The sequence below is a fragment of the Theropithecus gelada genome, chromosome 15 (genome assembly GCF_003255815.1).
Source record: "Theropithecus gelada isolate Dixy chromosome 15, Tgel_1.0, whole genome shotgun sequence".
Lineage (NCBI taxonomy): Eukaryota > Metazoa > Chordata > Mammalia > Primates > Cercopithecidae > Theropithecus > Theropithecus gelada.
The window spans coordinates 11,529,916-11,554,405 of NC_037683.1; the positions used below are offsets into that span (position 1 = coordinate 11,529,916).

At 53.7% G+C, this 24,490-nt stretch overlaps 1 protein-coding gene across 4 annotated transcripts in view; it reads right to left on the bottom strand.

The window, feature by feature from the left end:
* Positions 1-1,159: 1,159 nt before the first annotated feature.
* The window catches only part of LRSAM1 (leucine rich repeat and sterile alpha motif containing 1), a 54,379-nt gene continuing 31,048 nt past the window's right edge, over positions 1,160-24,490 (bottom strand). For 3 of the 4 annotated variants that reach the window (XM_025359460.1, XM_025359461.1, XM_025359462.1), the window contains 11 exons: positions 23,618-23,688; positions 20,784-20,883; positions 18,527-18,614; positions 16,778-16,852; positions 14,989-15,069; positions 13,406-13,501; positions 9,742-9,840; positions 9,075-9,206; positions 7,545-7,626; positions 3,451-3,584; positions 1,160-1,868 (listed from right to left, as the gene is read on the bottom strand). In XM_025359460.1, the coding sequence (XP_025215245.1) occupies positions 1,743-1,868; positions 3,451-3,584; positions 7,545-7,626; positions 9,075-9,206; positions 9,742-9,840; positions 13,406-13,501; positions 14,989-15,069; positions 16,778-16,852; positions 18,527-18,614; positions 20,784-20,883; positions 23,618-23,688 (1,084 nt within the window). In that variant the 3' untranslated portion in view covers positions 1,160-1,742. The remainder of the gene's footprint in view (positions 1,869-3,450; positions 3,585-7,544; positions 7,627-9,074; positions 9,207-9,741; positions 9,841-13,405; positions 13,502-14,988; positions 15,070-16,777; positions 16,853-18,526; positions 18,615-20,783; positions 20,884-23,617; positions 23,689-24,490) is intronic. The other variant, XM_025359463.1, reaches the window with a different exon arrangement.

Sequence of the window (24,490 nt, forward strand, 5' to 3'; positions counted from 1 at the left end):
TGGCCTAGGGCTTGGGCCTGGGCCTCCCTTGGTCAACAAGGGCTGAGGTGCAAAACACAGGACTACATGGCCCGAGACCAGGGATGCGGCTGTCCCTTGCTGTTGTCCGTGGCAGGTCACTGAGCCTCGAGCTCCTCCATGAGGCCTCCCTGGGCCCTGGTGAGTGTAAGGAGATCTGCAAAGCACTGCGCTCCAGGAGGTAGCCCCGCCTGTCTCAGTCTCTCCCCTCTTGGCCAAGTTGAGCCCAGGAGGGTGCTGGGAGGAGGGGGAACTGTGGGTGGGAAAAGGCCACCCAGCACCTGCCCAGGAAACGACTCAGACGACAAAGGGTGTCCGCCCGCCCCATTCAGTGCACAGGACTGATGATCTCAGTGAGAGGGAAGCAGGCCCAGGCGTAGGGATTTTTCTGCCACCCCAGGACCTGAACTCTCCTGCCTGCTCCTGCGGGCACTGTACTTGGAGCAAGCACTCAGCGCCCCCTGGAGGCCACCAGCCGGTCAGGGCTGCATCACGTCCTGTGTTGAATGCATAGGGCAGCTGAGGGCAACTGGGGCCCAAACACTGGCTAGGACCACTGAGTAAGCTGGAGGCAGAGCCCAGGTGCTCCGAGCAGGCCTGCCACGAGCCCAAGGAAGAGGCTGCACCTGGCTCAACACCATCTGCCAGAAAACGTGTAATCAACGTGCACCCCTGCAGCGAGTGCAAGTGTATATGGCTCCTAGAATTTGCAGTGACCAAACCTGCACAACTGCACGGGTTTGAGGGTGAGGATGCTTCTGGGCCTCAAACCCCGCATCACCATGTCCCAGTTGCAAGGCCCTGGGCATTTACCCCTAATTAGCCTCAGCTGCCTCACTGGGATAATGAACGGAACACACAGGGCTCCTCTGCTCGTGGAGGCACAGGCCGCAGCCATCACGGGCCCTGGCTGCCTCTGGGCCCCGGTCTCTCCACCTGTGAAGGGGGCGCTGGGATAACGCGACATTCAAGATGGCCCTACCTGACCTCTCCTTTGGACTGAGGTGGACTGAGGTGCGGCGCGCTCCTGCCTCCTTCCCCGAGAAGAGCTGCCCTCTGCCCTAGCCCCATCCCCAGACCTCGTCCCCTCCCCTCCCTGGGCTCCCATGAGGACCCAGCGATGACTCAGGCCAGAAGCACGCTGAAAACAGGTTTATTGACACTCCTGCTTCAGACTGAGCTACATGGGGTAAGGAGGGACAGATGTGAAGAGCAGGAGGGCCCCAGGGTGCTGGGGAGCAGCAGAGAGGGAGGCCCAGGGGTGCTGGTGCCACTGTGAGTACAGGCCTGCACCGCACGCCTTCCCAGGTCGGCCTCCGCTCACCTAGCCAGGCCCTCCTGCTCCCTTCCCACATGCAGAGTGGGACAGGACTGTGCATGGTCCCCAGATGAGGACCAAGCTCCTGCAGGGGCGGTGACCTTCAGTCAAGACAGCTGGGAGACAGCGGATCCGTGATTAGGCTGGGGCGCTGGCTCCCAGGCTCGGGAGGTGGTGCAGCGGCCTCTCCAGCCCCAGCCCCCGGGACCATTTAGACCAGTGGTGTCATGGATTCGGAGCGCCTCTGCCTGGCCTAGACATGCTTGGAGCTCAGGGTGGGGGCTCCTGGGCGGTGGGGAAGGGGCCCAGAGCAGGGGGGGCCTCATACGTGTCTGGCTGGCACAGGAGCCCGGGCTCACAATGGCCGAGGCAGGGCCAGGACCAGGCCCAGGTGGGTGGGCAGGACTCAGCTGCTGTGGTAGATCCGGAGGCGCTGGACGATGTCCTGGCGGCACAGCGGGCAGGTGCGCAGTGGCTGGCAGCACTGCTGGCAGCAGCAGACGTGGCCACAGTTGAGGAAGATCATCTGGGCCTGGGGAGGGAGAGCGGGAGTATGTGGCAGGCCCTGCTGGGTTCCAGGAGTCCCAGGCCCCGGGCCCTTTTTTTTTTTTTGAGACAGAGTCTCACTCTGTTGCCCGGGCTGGAGTGCAGTGGTGTGATCTCAGCTCACTGCAACCTTGGCCTCCCAGGTTTAAGTGATTCTCCTGCCTCAGCCTCCCAAGTAGCTGGGACTATAGGTGTGCACGACAACACCTGGCTAAATTTTTTGTATTTTTAGTAGAGACGGGGCTTCACCATGTTGGTGAGGCTGGTCTCGAACTCCTGACCCCAAGTGATCTGCCCGCCTGGGTCTCCCAAAGTGCTGGGATTACTGGCGTGAGCCACTGTGCCGGTCCCCTTCGTTATTCTTTAGCATCTTTACCATAAACACCTGATAGTGGGGCCTTTGGGCATTTGAACGCCACAGAAACAGAACGGGCACGGCCGAAAGGGGTAACCTAGTCCTTCTGTTAGCAGTTTGCTGTCTATTAAATGCCCCAACTGTTTCTTTCTTCAATAAAACTGGGGATTACATTCCTGCCCTCTGGACAGGGGACGGAGGCCTGTTCAGCCGGCCCCTGCAGGAGGGCACGCAGGGTGTTCAGGCTTCTTCCTTGTTGATGCACTTGCCCAGGCCCTGAACTCCTCAGTCTACGAACGATCCCAACCCGGAGCAGCAGCCACTGACTCAGGACCACACTTTGCCTCAGCATCTCCTGCTTTCAGGAACTGATCCAAGCTCCGCTCAAAGCTGTCTGTGATGCCAAGGGCCACAGAACAGGCATTATATTTGGAACCAACAGGTCCATCCATATCACGGCATGAGCTGGGTCAACTGGAGACCCTGGAATCATCAAACTGCAAACACGGCTGCTTTTCTAAGTAGGATCCCTCAGTGGAGGCAAAGAAGGATTTGTATTTCATTCACCGCTCTGTGTAATTTTTACAATAAGTGTTAATGAATTTTTAAAAGATGATTTCTTTTTTTTTTTTGAGATGGAGTCTCGATCTGTCTGCCAGGCTGGAGTGCAGTGGTGGGATCTTGGCTCACTGCAATCTCTGCCTCCCAGGTTCAAGCGATTCTCCTGCCTCAGCCTCCCAAGTAGCTGGGATTACAGGTGTGCACCACCATGCCTGGCTGATTTTTGTATTTTTAGTAGAGATGGGGTTTTACCATGTTGGCCAGGCTGGCCTCGAACTAACCTCAGGTGATCCACCCGCCTTGGCCTCCCGAAGTGCTGGGATTACAGGCGTGAGCCACTGTGCCTGGCCAAAAGATGATTTTCTAAAGCTTCTGCAGGGTAAATCATGTTGTTGATATTTCATGATTTGGGAAATTTTTTTCCTATTTATTAAGTAGGAACAAAAAGAAAAAAGATCTGGAAAATGATGTGAGTGCAGCTCATATTTGGGTCATGGGATCGGGGTCATTTTTATTTCCTGCATTCTTTCCAGATGAGCACAGTCTACTTAGATAACTGGAGAAAACACGTTCAGAGACAACCCTATACCTGGAGAATTTGAGGAGGGTGGCCACAGGCAGGGCAGGCGGGTGGGGAGGGCCCCAGACTTACCTCCCGTTCCAGGCACACGACACACTCTGAGGCCTGCACCTCCAGCTCTGCAGGGGGAGCGGATGGCCTCACAGACTCAGGAGGCTCCTGGGGGGCTGTAGGGGTGAGGACCTCACCTGTTGGTGGTTTCAGCTCTGTGGGGAACAGATGGACAGACTGAGCCACGGTCATCTCCACTGACCCCAACCCCTAGGGGCTCATCGTGGGCCTGCCTGTCCCCATAGTGAGTGAGCTGGAGGGTGGGGGAGCCTCTGCTCTCAGATCTGAGCGGAGTGCTCTCCTTGCCAACACACTCTCTTCTTCTCTTCTCGGAGCCTCATCTCCCATCTGCAGAATGGGACTGAAGTCTCTCTCTGCAGGGATGGCTGCAGCACCTGGTAAGTGGGTCCTCTGATCTCTAATGTCCCCGGGACCCTTCAGAGCCACCCTGCAAGTAGGGCTCAACACTTTCAGAGATGAGACATTTGAGGCTCGGAGGCGGGGAGTCACTCAGCCAGGGCCACGCAGCCATCTGGTGGCGCAGCCACAGAGCCCTGGGGCAGGAGCTCTCAGTGAAGGGCCAGCTCTTGGCTTCTCACCTGGTTGCCCAGGAGACAGGATGGGCTGCTGCCCATCAGGTGACCCAGGGGAGCAGAATGAAAGGCCCCTCAACACTGCTCCCTTGCCCCCAGCCCCAGAGTCCCCAGCATGCTGGCCGCTCTGCCCTGGAGCCAGCATCCCCTGCTAGGACATCAGAAGCAGCCCTTAGAAAATGCTAAGTCTTTTTTTTTTTTTTGAGACAGAGTCTCGCTCTGTCGCCCAGGCTGGAGTGCAGTGGCACGATCTCGGCTCACTGCTACCTCTGCCTCCCAGGTTCAAGCCATTCTCCTGCCTCAGCCTCCCGAGTAGCTGGGATTACAAGTGCCTGCCATCGTGACAGGCTAATTTTTGTATTTTTAGTAGAGACGGGGTTTCACCATGTTGGCTAGGCTGGTCTCAAACTTTTGACTTCAGGTGATCTGCCCATCTCGGCCTCCCAAAGTGCTGGGATTACAGGTGTGAGCCACCGCACCATGCTGCTAAGTCTCTTTTTCTATCATGCAACGTGAGCCACCCACTTCTTTGATTCTATCCCTGGTTCCCTTCCTGATCACGGGTCACTTTATTTATTCTATGGCTTGAATTACAAGCATTACTTTTTATAGCAGGAAAAACAGTAAAGATTTTTTTTTTTTTTTTTGAGATGGAGTCTCACTCTCGCCAGGCTGGAGTGCAGTGGCGCAATCTCGGCTCACTGCAACCTCCGCCTCCTAGGTTCAAGCAATTCTCCTGCCTCAGCCTCTTGCGTGTCTGGGACTACAGGCATGCGCCACCGTGCCCAGCTAATTTTTGTATTTTTAGTAGAGATGGGGTTTCACCATGTTGGCCAGGATGGTCTCCGTCTCCTGACCTCGCGATTCGCCTGCCTCAGTCTCCCAAAGTGTTGGGATTACAGGCGTGAGCCACCATGCTCGGCCAAAACTAAAGATTTTTAAAAGGCTGTTACAACACTAGACCCTTAAGGGTATCAGTGTTACCCCCAAGCCACCATTTTTTTTTTTTTTTTTTTTTTGAGACGGAGTCTCACTCAGTCGCCCAGGCTAGGGTGCAGTGGTGCGATCTCAGCTCACTGCAAGCTCTGTCTCCCGGGTTCACGCCATTCTCCTGCCTCAGCCTCCCAAGTAGCTGGGACTACAGGCGCCTGCCACCACGCCCGGCGAATTTTTTGCATTTTTAGTAGAGATGGGGTTTCACTGTGTTAGCCAGGATGGTCTTGATCTCCTGACCTTGTGATCCGCCCGCCTCGGCCTCCCAAAGTGCTGGGATTACAGGCGTGAGCCACCGCGCTCGGCCCCCAAGCTACCATTTTGAGGGAGCTCTCATATCTATGTGTGTGTGTGTGTATGTGTGTGTGTGTGTGTGTGTATAATTTTTTTTTTTTTTCCAGACACGGTCTTGCTCTGTCACCCAGGCTGGAGTGTAGTGTTATGATCACAGCTCACTGCAGCCTGAACCTCCCAGGCTCAAGCAATCCTCCCACCTCAGCCTCCGGAGTAGCTGGGATGACGCCTTGCTAATTTTTTGATTTTTTTGTTTTGTTTTGTTTTTGAGATGGTCTCACTCTTTCCCAGGCTGGAGTGCAGGGGCACAATCATGGCTCACTGCAGCCTCGACCTCCAAGCTCAAGCGATCCTCCCACCTTTGCCCCCCAAGTAGCTGGAACTAAGGTGTGCACCACCGCGCCCAACTAATTTTATTTTTTGTAGAGAAGCGGTTTCTCTCTATGTTGCCCAGGCTGGTCTCAAACTCCTGGGCTTGAGTGATCCTCCCGCGCAGGCCTCCCAAAGTGCTGGGATTACAGCCCCGAGCCACTGCGTCCAGCCTCTATATTTGTTTTTATCTTTTTCTTTTTTGTTTTTTGAGACAGAGTTTCACTTTGTCACCCAGGCTGGAGTGCAATGGTGCTATCTTGGCTCACTGTAACTTCTGCATCCTGGGTTCAAGCAATTCTCCTGCCTCAGCCTCCCGAGCGCTGGGACTACAGGTGTGCGTCACCACACGCGGTTACTTTTTGTATTTTTAGTAGAGATGGGGTTTCACCATGTTGGCCAGTCTGGTCTCAAACTCCTGACCTCAGGTGATCCACTCGCCTTGGCCTCCCAAAGTGCTGGGATTACAGGTGTGAGCCACTGCACCCGGCCCCAGCCTCTATATTTGATATAAAGTGTACCGATTTCTGGGAGTAATAAGAGAAGTGTTAGGAAATTGAGGGCTTCCCTTGCCTTCTGGAACTCGGGACGGATCCCACCATGGCCCCTTCCCCAATGGGCACAAGCAGGAAGCCCTGAGCAGCCCAGGCATCCACTCTCTGCATGTGGCCACAGATCCTCATGGCCGATCTGCTATAGAGAGGAAGAACCTGCTTGTGTGCTCCAGGGATGACTCAAACAGTGAGAAGCAGCTGGTCCTGAGGACCGCTAGGCTCAGAGGCACTGCACCCCGCTCAGGGTGCAGGGCACCTGTTTGTGACTCCTGCTCACGTGAGGCTTGTCTGCCAGGGGTGACCCCAACTCCTGATGGAAAACTCTTCTGATCTCCAGTCTGAGAGCTGGAGAGTCAGGAACATCCAGAAAGGGTCTATTCTGCACATAAGAAGTTTAATGACTTTTTGGGGGTGGAGTCAATGTCCTTGGAGTAAAAGTGGCTGCAAAACTGGTGCCTGAAGCTATCCTGGGGCTGCAGTCAGCCCAGCCCCCTGGAGCCCCGGGGCCTCCCCACTGAGGTCCAGTCCAGAACTCCACCTTCGCCTCAGCTCCTTTGCCTCTTCCTTGGCTCTGGTTAAAAATGCCCTGCCCAGAGCCTCGCCCAGCCCAGCAGCACAAGCCTGCCCTCTCCTTCACCCCTGCTCTGGCCCCTCACCTCTTCCCCAGGGAGGCAGTCAAGCCCAGTGGTTCCACCATTTGCCAGCAGTGGGACCTGACAGGGGACATGCTAACCTCTCTCCACTTCAGTTTCCTCATGTTGAAAATGAGGACCACAACAGTGCCTCCTCGCGGGGTTGATCCGGAGGCTCCGCAACGCAGTTCATGCACAGCAGTGGGCAGGTGCCGGGCCCCCGGCATGTGCTCAGCACATGGCAGACCCCAGACTCCACACCTGCTCGTTCTCCCCATGGCCCTCACGACCTGCCTTCGCCCCTTCACAGCCTGTTGTGGACATCTCTCCACATCCACAGGCCCTGGGGACGGGCTATTTCTCCCTCTAGTCCAAAGTCTCTCAGTGTGTGGATCCCAGCATCTGTAGGGTGAACTGAGGGAAGGCTATGGGACAGGGAGCTGGGAGGGCCCCTATGTGGAGGTCTCCTGTTCTCCCAATTTGGTGGCCAGTTTTTCCCATCCGTAAAACGGGCTCACTGATCCCTAAGCCTGCTCCTTGGGAGGGAACCTTACCAACCAGCAGGGGCTAGAACCAGCCCTCAGGACTCATCCTGAAATGTAAGCAAATGACTGTCCCCACCAGAGCCCACACATACGGCTGGGAGCCCTGCCCGGAAGAGGCCAGAGCTGTGCTGCTACCTGGCTGGATCCTGGCTGCATCCAGCAGTTCCTGGACTCTCCGTAGGATCTCATGCTGCAGGCCAGCTTCTGAGACGCCCACCTGTAACAGTTCAAGGAAGTGCAGACTGTGGCCTGGGCAGGAGCCTGCTAAATGGCATGAATTACCTGGCACAGGCCCAGGCCCACAGGACCGCTGGCACCTTCTGCTGGAAATGTGGAAGCCTTCTGGGGCCTGGTGGGGCCCAAGGTCAGGATGAAGCAGTGCGGCTTCATAGCTGTGAGGCAACCTCCCCAGGCCTCAGCCTAATCAGTGTGACAGGAGTTGGGGGGAAACTGAAGCCCAAAGGGAAACCAGCACTAGCAACAGCTACAGTTTAGCAACCGCTTCCCAGTGCCAGGCTTCACCTGTACACCTCAGCCACTTCCCCACCAGGTGGGGCAGGAGAGAAGCCTGGGAGGCCAAGACACAAGGCAGCAGCAGCACGTGAGCCCCACAGTCCCTCAGCCTCCAGAGCTTGAGTGGCACAGCATGTGACCCTCAGTGCCATCCAGTCCTTTCGGACCCTGGTGTCTACATCTGTCCAGGGAGGCGCAGGGCAGTCTCATGGCAAAGAACACGAACTCTGGGGCCACACTGGGGTAGAGGCCTCACTCTGCTGTGTGACCTTGGGCCAAGTTATTATTATTATTATTTTTTTGAGACGGAGTCTCGCTCATTCGCCCAGGCTGGAGTGCAGTGGCGCGATCTCGGCTCACTGCAAGCTCTGCCTCCCAGGTTCACGCCATTCTCCTGCCTCAGACTCCCAAGTAGCTGGGACTACAGGCACCTGCTGCCACACCCGGCTAATTTTTTGCATTTTTAGTAGAGACGGGGTTTCACCGTGTTAACCAGGATGGTCTCAATCTCCTGACCTTGTGATCCGCCCGCCTCGGCCTCCCAAAGTGCTGGGATTACAGGCGTGAGCCACTGCGCCCGGCCGGGCTAAGTTATTGCCTTACTGGGTCTCATCTGAAAGATGACAATGATATGTACCCCGCTAGGCTGTCGGAAGAATTCAGTGAGTTTGAATACAAAAAGTGCTTAAAATGGTGCCCAGCACGTGCAGGTGCTACAAAGTTAGTAGGCACAGTGATGATCATTCTGTTTTGAAGAATAAGTGGATTAATGTGCTGTAAAGAGCTCAGCTTGTGCCCAGAAAGGAACAGGGGCTCAGGCAGTGCTGTGGCCACGACAGTCTGTGACACTATGAGGCAGGGCAGCGGCTGGATCCCCAAGGGCCTGTCTTGTCCCTCCAGTCTGAAGATCCAGTCTGAGCAGGTCAGCAGGACCCGCCTCCCCAGGATTTCGCAGTGAGACAGTGTGTGGGGCACACACAGGCGTCTGGGGCAGAAGGGCAGGGGTTCTGGCCGTCTGGAAGCAAGGTGGCCCTGGGCCATTAGGTAGGGACAGGCCTCACTGAGGACTACACAAGGAGCAGGTCAACCCCCGGCTGGTCAGGACAGCGGCCTTGCATGTCCCTCCTCTCCCTGCAGATGGCTGCTGCCTACCTTGGCCAGGTCCCCGGGGCTCATTTGGCTCAGCAGGTCCAGTGAGAGGCGGTGGTGCGCAAAGATGGGCAGGTAGTGCTCAGCCGACAGCTCCTCCAGGAGGGCCACCAGCTGGCGCTCCATGCCCTCTTCCTGCAAGAAAGAAACGTGTACCATGAGTGGGAAGGAAGAAAAGAAGCCCCTGTTTACAACAGAAAATGAAGGGTTTGAATATACATAACCTAATACATAGAATGTACTCGGGATTTTTCCTACAAAAACTCATGTGTAGGCACACAGAGAAAGACAGGCCCAGGGGTTCACTGCCGCCCTGTCTGCAAACCTGAAAATAGTAGGCAACTTGAACATCCATCAAGAGGGGGCTGTTTCAACCGCCTCTCTCGCCCTGCAGGTGCTGGGCAGACAGTGGCTCCTGGCACAGGCTTTGCTCTACTGTGGGCTCAGTGGTCTCTGCCCCGCACAGCAGTGACCAGCCTTGTCACCCCCCTCACCAGAATGAACACTCCCTCGCTCTCACTTCTGTCTCCACTGGGGCTTGGCACAGGATCTGGCATGCTAGGGTCACCAGGAAGGTAACAAGAGGCAGAGCATGGTGGAGGTACCACAGGCACCTCTGGGAGGAGGTCCCCGGGGCTCCCTGGCCGGGGCAGGCACCAGCAGTCCTTACTTGCAGCTTCAAGGACAAGGGCTTCTGGTTCAAAAGCCGTTGATACTGAATCAGCCAGTAATTTTCCTGCCTGGTTTCACTTTTGGCTTCTAACTCCGTCTGCCAGGAATGAAGCAGGCAATGTTAGTTTCAAAACGGTAATAAAACCTGTAATAACAATGATGGTTGCCAGGCATGGTGGCTCATGCCTGTAATCCCTGTAATGCCAGGAATTCAACACCAACCTGACCAACACAGAGAAACACTATCTCTACTAAAAATACAAAACTAGGCTGGGCGCAGTGGCTCACGCCTGTAATCCCAGCTTTTTGGGAGGCTGAGGCGGGAGGATCATGAGGTCAAGAGATCAAGACCATCCTGGCTAACATGGTGAAACCCTGTCTCTGCTAAAAAATACAAAAAAAAAAAAAAAAAATTAGCCAGGTGTGAAGGAAGGCACCTGTAGTGCCAGCTACTCAGGAGGCTGAGGCAGGAGAATGGCGTGAACCCGGGAGGCGGAGCTTGCAGTAAGCCGAGATCGCGCCACTGCACTCCAGCCTGGGCGACTGAGCGAGACTCCATCTCAAAAAAAAAAAAAAAAAAATTACAAAACTAGCAGGGCATGGTGGTGCATGCCTGTAATCCCAGCTACTCGGGAGATTGAGACAGGAGAATCTCTTGAGCCTGGGAGGCGGAGGTTGCAGTGAGCTGAGATCGCACCACTGCACTCTAGCCTGGGCAACAAGAGCGAAACTCCGTCTCAAAAAAACAAAAACAAAAACAAAAAAACAATGATAGTTATGAACTATGCTCCTCTGAGCACTTGGTACTTTTTTATTTTATTTCATTTCATTTCAGTTCATTTCATTTTTGAGATGGGCTCTTGCTTTGTCACCCAGGTTGAGTAGCTGGGACTACAGGTGTGCGCCACCACGTCTGGCTACTTATTGTATTTTTAGTAAAGACGGGATTTTGCCATGTTGGCCAGGCTGGTGTCAAACTCCTGACCTCAAGTGATCCGCCCACCTCGGCCTCCCAAAGTGTTGGGATTACAGGCGTGAGCCACTGTGACCGGCTGGCAGTTAGTATTTTACAGAGAACTTTCCCACCCGCTTATTGTCTATAGTTTAAACTATAGAAATGAGAAAAGCAGGAAGCATCACTCTGTCCAATTTACTGCTGAGACGATCTCAGAGAAGGTAGCTGACCTGCCTGACACCACACACCTGGTCAGGCGGAGCGCCTGAACCTGAGCTTCTGCCACCTGGTACCACACTCTGCCATTCCCTGTGGGAGGTACCCCCTCTGTCTGCCTGTGGGAGAGCAAGCATTACCCAGCCCGGGCTGCCTCCTGGGTGCCAGGCAAGGGGGATACAGGTGCGAAGGACACCTTCAGCTTCTAGAGTGGGCTTCACTGTCTGACAGAGCTGAAAAATGATCAATGTGCCATTGATCATGATTCTTTTTTTTTTTTTTGAGACAGAGTCTCACTCTTCTCGCCCAGGCTGGAGTGCAATGGCATGATCTCGGCTCACCGCAACCTCCACCTCCTGGGCTCAAGTGATTCTCCTGCCTCAGCCCCCCAAGTAGCTGGGATTACAGGCATGTGCCACCACACCTTGCTAATTTTGTATTTTTAGTAGAGACGGGGTTTCTCCATGTTGGCCAGGCTGGTCCTGAACTCCCACCTTAGGTGATCCGCCCGCCTTGGCCTCCCAAAGTGCTGAGATTACAGGTGTGCGCCACCGTGCCCGGCCTGAACATGATTCTTTTATTCCACTATTCGATAACTCTTCGCTGAATATTGCTCTAGGTGCTGGGAATACAGCAGCAAACAAACAATGCTGATAACGACCACAGTGACAACAGGCGTAGCTGACGTGTTCACAGTACCATGTGCCAGACCATGCTGTGCACCGAAAGATGCCATTCATTAATCCTCACAACTCTGTGAAGGAGATTCTACCTCCCAGGTGAGGGAACTGAGGTTCAGGGTGATGAGTAACCTGCCCAGGGTGGGGCCAGGAATCAGATCCAGGCCTGTCTTACTCCACAGCCCATGCTCAGAACAACAGAGCTGCTCCGTGAGGGCTGGCGTGACTGGGGAATGGGATCAGCGCAGGCGTTTCCCAATCCCTGCTGGGCCTCACTGCCCTTTCGTGGCCCCCTGGACCTGGCCACGCCCACTGCTCCCTTCCGTCTGGGCTGCAGCCCCTCTCTTCCAGCGCCCAGGAGCCGGACGGGCTGTGTTCTGCTGGGACGGTGCTTCCCCCTTTGGTGGTGACCCCCAAGGCCTACAAGGGCAGGAGCACCAGCCACAGCTCCTGGCTGCTACGGCACAGCGCCAAGCCACCATCTGCAAAGTAACCTGATGCGTAGGAGATGGCAGCAGGGCACCGTGAGGAACAGGCAGCTTCTTCTGATGGGCACAGGCTTGCTCAGGCCTCCAGAAGAAGCTGGTCTCTTCTAAACCTGCACAGGGCCCGGCCTAGGATGCAGCTCAGAGGGTGTCTGGTGCATTCACAGCGACACAGGAACGACTCGTTCTTTTCCACCCCAGATGGTGGGCCTGGCCTCTGTCCTCATTGCTTGGGTTCCCTCTGGGTCTAGAGGAGACACTCTCAAGGGGGCCTCTGCCACACTGAAAATGTGCCAGTGTCAAACCCATCAGGGGACAGGGGACGGCTGGGCCACTCCGACCAAAAACTTATCAAACGGCCTGCCCTGGACACAGCGAGTCCTGTCTGGAGTGAATGCTCATGGCTGTTCCCGAATACTCGACTACAAAGGCATTCGGAGAGCATCATCTGGAAAAGTTTAAAAACCAGAAGTAATCTACATACTCAACAATAGGGGCCAAGCACAGTCTTGAAAAAGGACATCAAGGAATAGTTTAATGACTTGAAAAGAATGTGCGGAAACAGGCTGCTGGAAAAGGGTATATACCATGTCACGTTTAAAAGGCACACACATGAATAGCTATAAAGATGCATCACAATGTTTGGAAAATATGCATCAAAACAGCAGGAGAGGCTGGGCGTGGTGGCTCATGCCTGTAAAACCAGCACTTTTGGAGGCCAAGGCAGACAGATCATTTGAGCCCAGGAGTTGGCGACCAGCCTGGGCAACACGGCGAAACCCCATCTCTACGAAAAATAAAAAAAATTAGCCAGGCATGGTGGCACATGCCTGTAGTCCCAGCTACTCGGGAGGCTGAGTGGGAGGATTGCTTGAACCCAGGAAGTCAAGGCTGCAGGGAGCTGAGATTGCACCACTGCACTCCAACCTGGGCGACAGAGTGAGACCCTGTCTCAAACAAACAAACAAACAAACAACAAATGGCAGGAGATAATGCTTGGAAATGCAATTATTTTCCTTTGTGCTTTCCAGTTTTTCTTTTCTTTTTTTTTTTTTTTTTTGAGACGGAGTCTCGGTCTGCCGCCCAGGCTGGAGTGCAGTGGCCAGATCTCGGCTCACTGCAAGCTCCACCTCCTGGGTTCACGCCATTCTCCTGCCTCAGCCTCCCAAGTAGCTGGGACTACAGGCGCCCGCCACCTCGCCCGGCTATCCAGTTTTTCTTTGATGAACAACTCTTACTTGAATAACAGGTGTTTCTAAAAATGGCAAGTCTGTTAAAGAAAAGTAAACGTGTGTGTGATGCTGAGCACAGAAGCCAAACACATACCAGGATTTCCCGGAGCTCTTCCTCTCGCTGCTGCTTCTCTTTGAGCAGCTGCTGGAGCAGGGAGCTGAGGGCCCAGCGCTGCTCCGAGATCATCTCCTGCAAACAAGACCACACCCCACACCACCGTGAGCTGGCGTCAGCGCAGGAGTCCCGCGGTGGCAGGATGGAGAAGGGCCTGGCCTCCTGCTCACCCGGTTCTCTGCCCAACGCCCTCCAGGCTGAGCTGGGGGACAAAGCTAAGAGGCCCTTCTGCCCCCCTTCCCCTAAGCCTGCATCTCTCTTCCTTGTGGGGTTAAGTCAGGCATGGGATCCTGGTGACTGATGACAATGGGATGGTAAGAAACATCAAACAAAAGAAATGACAAGCCACCGGTGCCTGCCTTGGTCTCCCAGACAACAGAGCACAGGGGCAGAAGCAAATGGTGGGGAAGGGTGTGGGGCCCCATACAAATGGAGGTGCATGCAAACCAGAGCCTGGGGTCCCTGCTCCACTCCCACACTTGCTCTTGGAAACCCCATGGGGGCCCCGACAGCCAGAGCCCTGCTGCACTCGTGGGCAGGGACTAGGGCACCCGCCAGGCACGATGGCTGCAGCTTCTCTGAGAGAGCCCCAGTCCTCTCATCTCTGAAGATCATTTCAAGGCTCACAAAGGGCTTTCCCTTGTTAGCTCAGCCTTCTCCGATGGCCTGATGGCACAGGCTGGGCCTGGAGGACCGCTGTCATCTTACGGAGTAGGGGAAGAAGGCCTGGAGGGGCAGACGCCTGCCTAAGGGCACACAGCACACCTGCGGTGCACCTGAGACCAGGGATGCAGACCCCAGACCCCTCACTGCACTGAGGAGTCCATGGGACGGCTTGAGACCTCTCCACTGAGAACAGACACAGGGACAGTGACAGACTGAAGGCTCTGCTCAAACTCTTGGCAGGGGCACATGTCCTCACACACCACCCCATCCAGCCCTCCGCCTGCAGCTGGAGAGGCTGAAGTTCAGAGAGAGGAAGGGGCTGCCCCCTCCTCCCCAACCTGCCAAGGGTGCACAGCAGGGTTGTGCCAGGCCACACCCAGCTCCCAGGCATCCAGTCCAGGAGGCCAGCTGCCAGTCCCTGCTGCCCTCTCATCTGTGTGGGCAGGACTCCCGGGCTGGAGCCCCAGAGATGCTGCCTGCAGGGAATTACACAGATGCGGCTGGGCCCTCTCCTCCAGACATCCCGGGACACCCAAAAGCTCCAGCCCTGGAGGATGCCTGCCCAGGGGCCTAAAGCACGGCCTACAGAGAGAGACAGGAGCTCAGCGGCGGGCCCGCAGCCAGCACAGGAAACGCAGTGATGGAGATGGAGTGGGGGAGCCTTGGCAATGAAACCCTCCTTCCTCTGACCCTCCTGCCTCGCAACAGGCTGAGCACCTCTAACCCTGGCCTGCGCTGGGCCTTCTGGGGCTGGGGGGTGTCCTCTGGTGTCATAGCCACAGAGGAGCTCTGCCCTCTGTCTGCTGGAGAAGCCCTTGACTCCCAGGGGCTGGGAGGGAGCACCAGGTGGGGGTCTCACCACGTGAAGGAGGGCAGGGGCAGGGAGCCCTACATACCTGGAGTGTCTCTGTGTCCAGGGACTTCCTCTTTAACTCCAGCTGTGTCAGCTGCAATAACTCAGTTTCTATTAACTTAATCTAAACAGAAGACGAGACAGGGTTTTTTTTTTTTTACTCACATTAACCACAGTTCAGTTTTGTGCTGCTACTCTTTGGTGACCAAGTGGGGTCTAAGAAGCCTTTCTGGGGGGGCTGGGGAGGCTCTGGAATGAGGGGAACCTGTAGGCCTGGGAACCTCATCAAGAGGCTTGAACAAGAATTCGTTCCTTCATGGCCTTGCGTTCCTGGGGTCACGAACGTGTTTGTCATGGCCAACACTGTTTACTAAAGAGCACAGCACAGGATCTGTCCTAGAGTGGGCACGGGATAAAGGCTTGTGCAGTGGAGAGGGGGCTTTCCTTGGGATTCAGGCCAGAGTAAAGCACAGACAGAACTATCACCCAGCCTCCTGCTGGTCAATTTCTCTTGTCCCTCTCTTGCAGGGGAGAACAGAGGGTAATGAAAGTGACTGAGTAACAATGGTAACACTAGCTAGTATGTCTTCAGTGCCTACTGTGTGTTAGGCCTGTGCTGCACACTTGATGTGTAATATTTCATCAATTCTCTGACTGTTAGGAGGTATTATTGCCTCTATTTTACAGACAAGAAAACAAAGGCTCAGAGAGGTTAAGTCACTTGCCCAAGGACACAGAGCAGGTAAGTGAGAGATCCCTTTCTCTGGGATGTCCCAGCTCAGGGTTTGAAGGGCAACAGCTGACCTGGTGAAAACCACCTGCAGTGAGAAAGTGGGGGCCCCTGCACACTCTCCAGGCTGTGTCTAGGGGATTTTAGCCCTGGGCGGCAGGGGAGGGGGAGGTCAGACCCCATAGCCAGTACTTCTCTATCTTGTGCCCATGACCCAGTGACCCTCATCCCTAAGTCCCTATGACACCACCAACCCCTGGTCAGAGGAATGAGCTTCATGTCCGGCAATGTGGAACTGAAATTAAAGAGGGAAATTAAAAAGGTAAATTGGTCCGAAAAAAAAAAAAAAAAGAAAGAAAAATACAGAAAGAAAGAAAAAAACCATGCAAAAATGCAAACTTCAGTGTGCTGAACATGATGCAGGAGCGCTCCCATTGCCTGACGCTCACCTCAGCCCCAGCCCCAGCCCCAGCCCCACTCCACAGGCGGTGGCCACCAGGCCACATAGCGGGGCTTGCCCAAGGACAGCCTGAAGGTCAGCAGCTGGCCTAGGGGGGATCTTGTCATGTGAGGGAGGGTCTATGAGGAAGACTTCCTCCTCCGGGGCCAAGGTCACTTTTCAGCAGGTGTCAGGGCCACCGTGGCTCACATCCCCACCTGCCCTCTTCTGGGGAAAATACCACATGCCCCTGAGACGCCTCTGTCGGTCTGAGCTGTAGGAGCGCCGGGGCCTGCACTGGCTGCTTTTCCTAGTGGGGAAGTCCTGCCGGGAGCACCGACAGCAGAGGCAGCCGGAGTAGTCAAAGCCACACGTCAGCACCGCCCTCCCTGGCCCAGGTGTGGTGGATACTCGAACAGGCCACGCTCACTGGCAAGACCCTCACCAGACCGCGGAATAGGAGGCCTCCAGGCACCCTCCCAGCAGCCCCGACACAAGGCTGGGAGCAAAGCGAGGTTCTGAGGGCAAGGCCTTGACCTCTTGCTGGGCTAGCAAGCCAAGGAGCTGGGGTTCAAACCTCAACTGCTGTGACCTGCCGCCCTGGAGGGCTACTCTGCAAGTCTCTGAGAGGGCAGGTCCAGGGACCACGGCCCCAGGGCTCACCTGGCTCCTGATCTGCCGATGCATCAGGTCTTTCTTCACTTGGAGTGCCTCGAACGCAGCCTTCTGCATCGCACTCTGCAACACAGACCACCAGCCCTCAGCAGGGGGCCGTGCCCACACCTTTCCCTGCAGCCCCATCTCTGTGAAAAGCAAAAGCTGTGTACAGAGCACCTTAATGGATGGGTTTTCTTCTGAGAGAGAGAGATTTCACCTCACTTGTGTAAACCTTAAGATGATATGAGGGGCTCGCTTCGGGCTGGCCTCTACTTGATGCACTTCCGGCATCACACCCTGAATTTCCACCACAGTGGACCGTGTGGGTGCTTTTACTGGCCCGTTTCACAGATGGGGAAAGTGACACTGAGAGGCATGACTCAGTGGCGCTGGGACACACACCAAGCCTATCCAGCTCCCGAGCCCCACTTAACCACAAGGCAGATGCCTCCTCTGAGAAATGGAGAATTTTCCTCAGACAAGCTCCACAGACACTAAGTCAAACCATTTTAAAACAGAGATTGCAATTAGGAAGAAAGGAGCAGGGTGGGATGACAAACACGCAGAGGACAGGGGAGAAAGGGGAGGGAAGAAGGGAGGCAGTGGCGAGACTCCCACGAGGCTGCAGGAAAGAGCTGAACAGGCCGGTGGCTCACATCTGTAATCCCAGCACTTTGGGAGGCCGAGGCAGGAGGACTGCTTGAGCCCAGGAGTTTGAGACCAGCCTGGGCAACAGAGGGAGACTCTGTCTCTACAAAAAATCAAAAAAATTAGCTGGGCGTGGTGGCCCTATAGTCTCAGCTACTCAGGAGGCAAAGGTGGGAGGATTGTTTGAGCCCAGGCGTTTGAGGCTGCAGTGAACTGTGATCACATCACTTCACTCATCCTGGGCAACAGAGCAAGAACTTGTCTTTAAACAAAAGAGAAGAAAAAAAGGAAAATAAAAAGCTAAACACGCCAGGCGTGGTGTCTCATGACTGTAAACCCAGCACTTTGGGAGGCCAAGGCAGGTGGATCAGCTGAGGTCAGGAGTTTGAGACCAGCCTGGCCAATGTGGCAAAACCCTGCCTCTACTAAAAATACAAAAATTAGCTGGGTGTGGTGGTGGGTGCCTATAATTCTAGCTACCCGGGAGGCTGAGGCAGGAGAATCGCTTGAACCTGGGAGACAGAGGTTGCAGTGAGCTGAGATCACGCCACTGCACTCCAGCCTGGGCAACAAGAGGGAAACTCCATCTCAAAAAAAGAAAACAAAAACACTAAACAGAGTAATATGGACACTGAAGGGGAGGAAGTCACGGGGCCCTTCGTTTCATCCACTCAAGGGCCCTGCCAGGCACCTGCCGAGCACCGCAGAGGTGGAAGAGCAGACAGCAGCACAGCAGGTCTAGACATGAGAAGAGGCCAGAGGTCCCACAGCGCCCTCTGTGGCCTGACCTCCATGGTGTGGTCACCATCACCTCCTGCCACTTAAGTCCTTCCAATGGAGCCTTCTACACAGGATGGAGGTGGGAGCCTCCCAGGGAGCAGGTGGAGGTGCTTCTGTGGATTTTAATGACCAGAAGACCATCCCCCGGGTCCCCCCTCAGCCTCTCTCTCTACCCCTCACCCTGATCACTTGTACACTTCTATGGTCACAAACCTCTGGGGTCTCACACGCTGTCTAGGAAGGGCTCTGTGTAGAGCTCGGCGCCCTGTCCTGGCTCCTGAACCTCCCTCCTGAGCCCCCGCCCTCAGGCCCTGGGCGAGGACTCACCTCCTGCAGGATCTGGCTGATGGCTTTGTTCTGATCCATTTGCTGCCACGACAGAATCTGCTGGAATCGTTCATCCATTTCGGCCATGCTGCCAGAAAGACAACAGATTCATTCATTCTTGGAATGTTTCCTGAGCACCTACTATGTGCCAGGCCCCTTGGAGGAGATCAAGATAACCCATTTCTTTTTTTTTTTTTTTTTTTTTTTGAGACGGAGTCTTGCTCTGTCACCCAGGCTGGAGTGCAGTGGCTGGATCTCGGCTCACTGCAAGCTCCGCCTCCCAGGTTCACGCCATTCTCCTGCCTCAGCCTCCCGAGTAGCTGGGACTACAGGCACCCGCCACCTCGCCCGGCTAGTTTTTTGTAATTTTTAGTAGAGACGGGGTTTCACCGTGTTAGCCAGGATGGTCTCGATCTCCTGACCTCGTGATCCTCCCGTCTCGGCCTCCCAAAGTGCTGGGATTACAGGCTTGAGCCACCGCGCCCGGCCTGATAACCCATTTCTTTACTGGACCACACTCATGGAGTACCTGCTGGGAGCCGGGCCCTGGGTGGGGCACAGACATCGAGTCTCTCTGAATCCCATGCCTTGGGGGGAAGGGGATCGAGTCAGGAGCTGGGAGAGAGATGCTTTCAGGTCCTCTCACCCAACCCTCCACCAGAATCCCCTCCACAGCACCCCCTGAAATGGATGCCTGGCCTCTGCCCAGCCACCTCCATGGGTGGGGAGCTCCTGACTCCCAAGGGTGGTGAGCCACCGAAGTGTGACAAAACTGTCCTTCCTGGCATTTTCACCCTGGGCAGGAAGCAGGGAGCAGCCCTTGATTTGGGCACAAGAACCTGCAGCCTCAAGTATGTCTGTGCTTTGGTACCATCTTATTATTATTGTTTTTTTTTTGAGATGGAGTCTTACTCTGTCACCCAGGCTGGAGTGCAGTGCAGTGGTATGATCTTGGCTCACTGCAGCCTCCACCTCCCAGATTCAAGCAATTATCCTGCCACAGCCTCCCAAGTAGCTGGGATTATAGGTGCCCACTGCCACGTTTGGTTATTTTTTTGTATTTTTAGTAGAGACGGGGTTTTACCATGTTGGCCAGGCTGGTCTCAAACTCCTGACCTCAGGTGATCCACCCACCTCGGCCTCCTAAAGTGCTGGGATTATAGGTGTGAGCCACTGCGCCCAGCCACCATCTTGGTTTTGTTTATTTCATAATAGCAACTATTTTTTTTCCAGTGAGGTCCCTGCTTCACAACAATAGCAAGTATTTATTGGACCTTTATGCACTAGACATCATGCTCATTAACACTCATTAAATCCTCCACCAACTCTACGGGTAGGTACTATGATTTATCTGATAAGGAATTTGAAGCCCAGGGAAGGAAAGAGGCTCCCCTGAGACCTCACGGTTAGTAAGGAGAAGTGGGACCTGGGCGGGTCTGTTTGACCCCTGTGCTTGCAACTCCTAAGCACAGTGTCATGTATCAGGAAACGGGCGAGAAATTCCCACATCTGCAGGGACCCAGAGGAGGCTGGCACAGTTTAGGTGCCCTGGAGGGTGGCAGCTGTGCCAGCCACCTGCATAGGAGGAGAAACAGGGCATCCAGGGCTGCTGGCCTGTCCCTGTCTGGGGATCCTGAGCACGGACTGAGTTTTCCCCACTGGCTCTGCTGGGTGCCTGTGGAACCTCCAACAAACCCACAGTGCCACAGTGAGCACAGGGAGCCGGACCCCAGAGCGGCCATGAGCATGAAAGCAACCCCTTTGCTTATCCCTCCAGGGCATCCCACTCCCAACCGTGGGAGTCCTCGGACACTAACGAGTGTACCACAGTCAAGAGCACACCCCTTCCCTCTGCTGGGCTCAAATCCTGGCTCCACCACCTGCTGGTTGTGCTTCCTTGGGTGTGTTATACAGTTTCTCAGAACCTGAGAAACCCAATTGTAAAATGGGGTTAATAACAATACAGTCCATCCTAGAATCAATCAGCGAATGCGGGTCATCGCTTAGCTGAGTGCCTGCCACACAGGGAGTGCACAAGTAATGGGAGTGACTGTTACTACTTTAACACAGCCCAATGCTGAATCATGGATCCAGCTAGAAAACTCAGGAACAGCAGCCATCACTTGCCCCTAATGGCAGATAGGAGGCTGGGGTGGACCAGGGCGGGAGGTTTAGTGCCCAGCTCTCATCCCACGGTCTTGGGCCCTGAGCCAGCTCCCCCAACTCCCTCACCTGGGACTCCTCTTCCTTACCTTACCTGGAACAGGCCTGCTGGACCAAGTTCTGCCTCTGAGATTCATAGGCCATCTGGATGAGCCGGTTCTTACAGCTCTCCGTCAGCATCTGCTGCATGGCAGCTGCGGGAACATGAGGTGGGGACAGCTGAGTGGGGTGGCTGTTCCTGGGGCACTTGGGCAGGGATGCAGCAGGGATTTCCACGGGAACTGAGGAAGAGGCCTCCTTGAGGCCTCACCTGGTTACCTACCTGAGAGTCACCTTAAAAAACCCTTTGTTCTTTTCTTTTTCTTTCTTCTTTTTGAGACAGAGTCTCATACTGTCGCCCAGGTTGGAGTGCAGTGGCGTGATCTCGGCTCACTGCAAGCTCTGCCTCCTGGGTTCACCCCATTCTCCTGCCTCAGCCTCCCAAGTAGCTGGGACTACAGGGGGCCGCCACCACACCCAGCTAGTTTTTTGTATTATTAATAGAGACAGGGTTTCACCATGTTAGCCAGGATGGTCTCAATCTCTTGACCTCGTGATCCACCCGCCTTGGCCTCCCAAAATGCTGGGATTACAGGTGTGAGCCATTGCGCCCAGCCTGTTCTTTTTAATTATAAAAGCAACATATGCTTGGAAGGCTAATTGTAAAACACTGAATAGCACATACATAAAATCTTCTGTGATCTTGTCATCCAGAAATATTATTCCATTTTGATATATATTCTTCTAGTCAATTTTTATGCATTTAGGAATTTAAAAAATTAAAATAGGCCAGGCATGGTGGCCCATGCCTATAATCCTGGCACTTTGGGAAGCCGAGGCAGGTGGATCACCTGAGGTCAGGAGTTCAAGACCAGCCTGGCCAAGATGGCAAAACTGTATCTCTACTAAAAATACAAAAATTAGCTGGGCATGGTGGCAGGTGCCTGTAATCTCAGCTACTTGGGAGTCTGAGGCAGGAGAATTGCTTGAACCCAGGAAGCAGAGGTTGCAGCGAGCTGAGATCATGCCACTGCACTCTAGCATGGGCAACAGAGCAAGACCCTATCTCAAAAAAAAAAAAAAAAAAAAGAAAAGAAAAGAAAAATCAAAAAATTAAAATAAAAGAATTGAAAGAAGGGACTAGAATAGATATTTGTACACACAAATTTGTAGCATTATTCATAACAGTCAAAAAGTGGAAGCAGCCCAAATACCCATTGATAGATGAATGGATAAAGAAAATGTAGAGACTGGACATGGCAGCTCACACCTATAATCTAAGCACTTATGGGAGACCAAGGTGGGAGGACTGCTTGAGCCCAGGAGTTTGAGACCGGCCTGGGCAACAGAGTGAGACCCTATCTCTTAAAAAAAGAAAAAAATTAGCCAGGTGAGGTGTTGTGTGTCTGTAGTCACAACTACTTGGGAAGCTGTAGTGGGGGGATTGCTTGAGCCCAGGAGGTGGAGGCTGCAGTGAGCGTGTTCACACCACTGTACTCCAGCCTGGTGACAGAGCAAGGAAAAAAAAGAAAGAAAGAAAGAAAATGTGGCATATACAGGCAATGCAACATTATTTATATTGAAAAGGAAGAACATTTTTCCCTGGTGGGCTTGTTTTTAGAAACAAAGAAATAGAAAAAAAAAAAAAAGGGAAAGAAATTCAAACACATGCTACAACATGGATGAACCTGAGGACATTATGCTAAGTGAAATACGATAGACACAAAAGGAGAAATATTGTATGATTCCACATATAGGAGGTACTTATAACAGTCAAATCCATACACAGAAAGTAGAACGTTGATTCCCAGGGGCTGAGAGGAGGGGGGCATGGGGAGTTAGTGTTTACTAGGGACAGTTTCAGTTGAGGAAGATGAAAAAGTTCTGGCGATGGGTGGTGCTGGCAGTTGTACAACAATAATGCCACATAACTAATCTATTTTAAAATGAAGGCCGGGCACAGTGGCTCACGCGTGTAATCCCAGCACTTCAGGAGGTTGACGCAGGCAGATCACTTGAGGTAAGGAGTTTAAGACCAGCCTGGCCAACGTGGCAAAACCCCGTCTCTACTAAAAATACAAAAATTAGCCTTGTGTGGCGGTTGTGCGTCTGTAATCCCAGCTACTCAGAGGCTGAGGCAGAGAATTGCTTAAACCTGGGAGGTGGAGGTTGCAGTGAGCCAAGATCACACTATTGTACTCCAGCCTGAGCGACAGAGCGAGGCTTTGTCTCAAAACATAAATAAAATAAAATAAAATAAACTGATTAAGACAGTAAATTTTACATGATGCATATTTTACAATTAAAAAAACGAAAATGGTATCATCCCACTTCCCACTTTTTATGAACACTCCCCATGATAACATGTTAATGGGATGCTAATACCAGAGCGCCACAGCACATGGATCACCAACATTTATTTAAATAATCCTCTATTTGGGAGCATTTGGACTTTCTTTTTGTTTTTTTGAGAAACAGTCTCGCTGTGTTACCCAGGCTGGAGTGCAGTAGCGTGATCACAGCTCACTGCAGCCTTGAACTCCTGGGCTCACGTGATCCTCCAGCCTTGGCTTCCTAAAGCACTGGGATTACAGGCATGAGCCCCTACACCTGGCCCATTTCCTCCATTTTGTAGCTAAGAAAACCAAGGTTTGGAAAAGTTGGGGAGCAGTAATGTCCCTAAGGTCACATGGTGGGTATCTGAACTGGGACTCTGAATCCATGTCTAGGCTGACCCTGGAGCCTGTGCTCCATGGCGGGACTTGACTGCCCCTCTCGAGGGCCAACACTCAATGCCCTCCATGCATGGCCAACAGAGGGAGGGGCCATCCACCCTGCCAGCCCGGCCAGCAGGCAGCGTGCTCACGAGCTCCCCATCCCGAAACTCACAGGCAACCTCACGTCGCCGCAGGTTCTCAGTCTCCTCCTGGGTTATGGACATCAACTGTTCCATTCTTATTCTAGAAAAAAATCCGTCCATTCATTCAGCAAATTTAACATTTCCAACAGGAAATCCCAGCAGATGAACACCACCTCCTCTAGGAAGGCCTCCTTGATTTGGCAACCTACACCTGGATGGGCTCTCTGGATGCCTAACACATCACAAGCAACCCTTGGGGCCCTGTTCACCTTCAGCCTGTAGTTCGAGTATCTTGTGTAAAAAGATGGACACTCCCTTAGAAAATGGGCAAAAGAAGCAAATAGCCAATGCTGAAATTCAAGTGATCAATAAACATCTGGAAAGATGCTTAACATTACTGGTAACTAAAGAAAGTAAAACCTTTTCACCTACTAGGTTGGTTGAGATGAAGAAAAACTGGTAACATCACTGCAGGTGATGATGGTGGAGAAATGCGCACTTTCCTAGCCTGCTGAGAGGAGTGTCAACTGGCAGAATGTTTTTGGGAAGGTAAGCTGGCACCTAGCAAAATGTCCTTTAAATATTTCCTTCAAAAATAGTCACATGGCCAGGTGCGGTGGCTCACACCTGTAATCTCAGCACTTTGGGAGCCTGAGGCGGGCGGATGACTTGAGGTCAGGAGTTTGAGACCAGCCTGGCCAACATGGTGAAACCCCATCTCTACTAAAAATACAAAATCAGCCGGGCCTGGTGGCACCGCGCCTGTAGTCCCAGCTACTTGGGATGCTGAGGCAGAAGAATCGCTTGAACTAGGGAGTTGGAGGTTGCAGTGAGCCGAGATCGTGCCACTGCACTCCAGCCTGGGTGACAGAGTGAGACTCGGTCTCAAAAAAAAAAAAAAA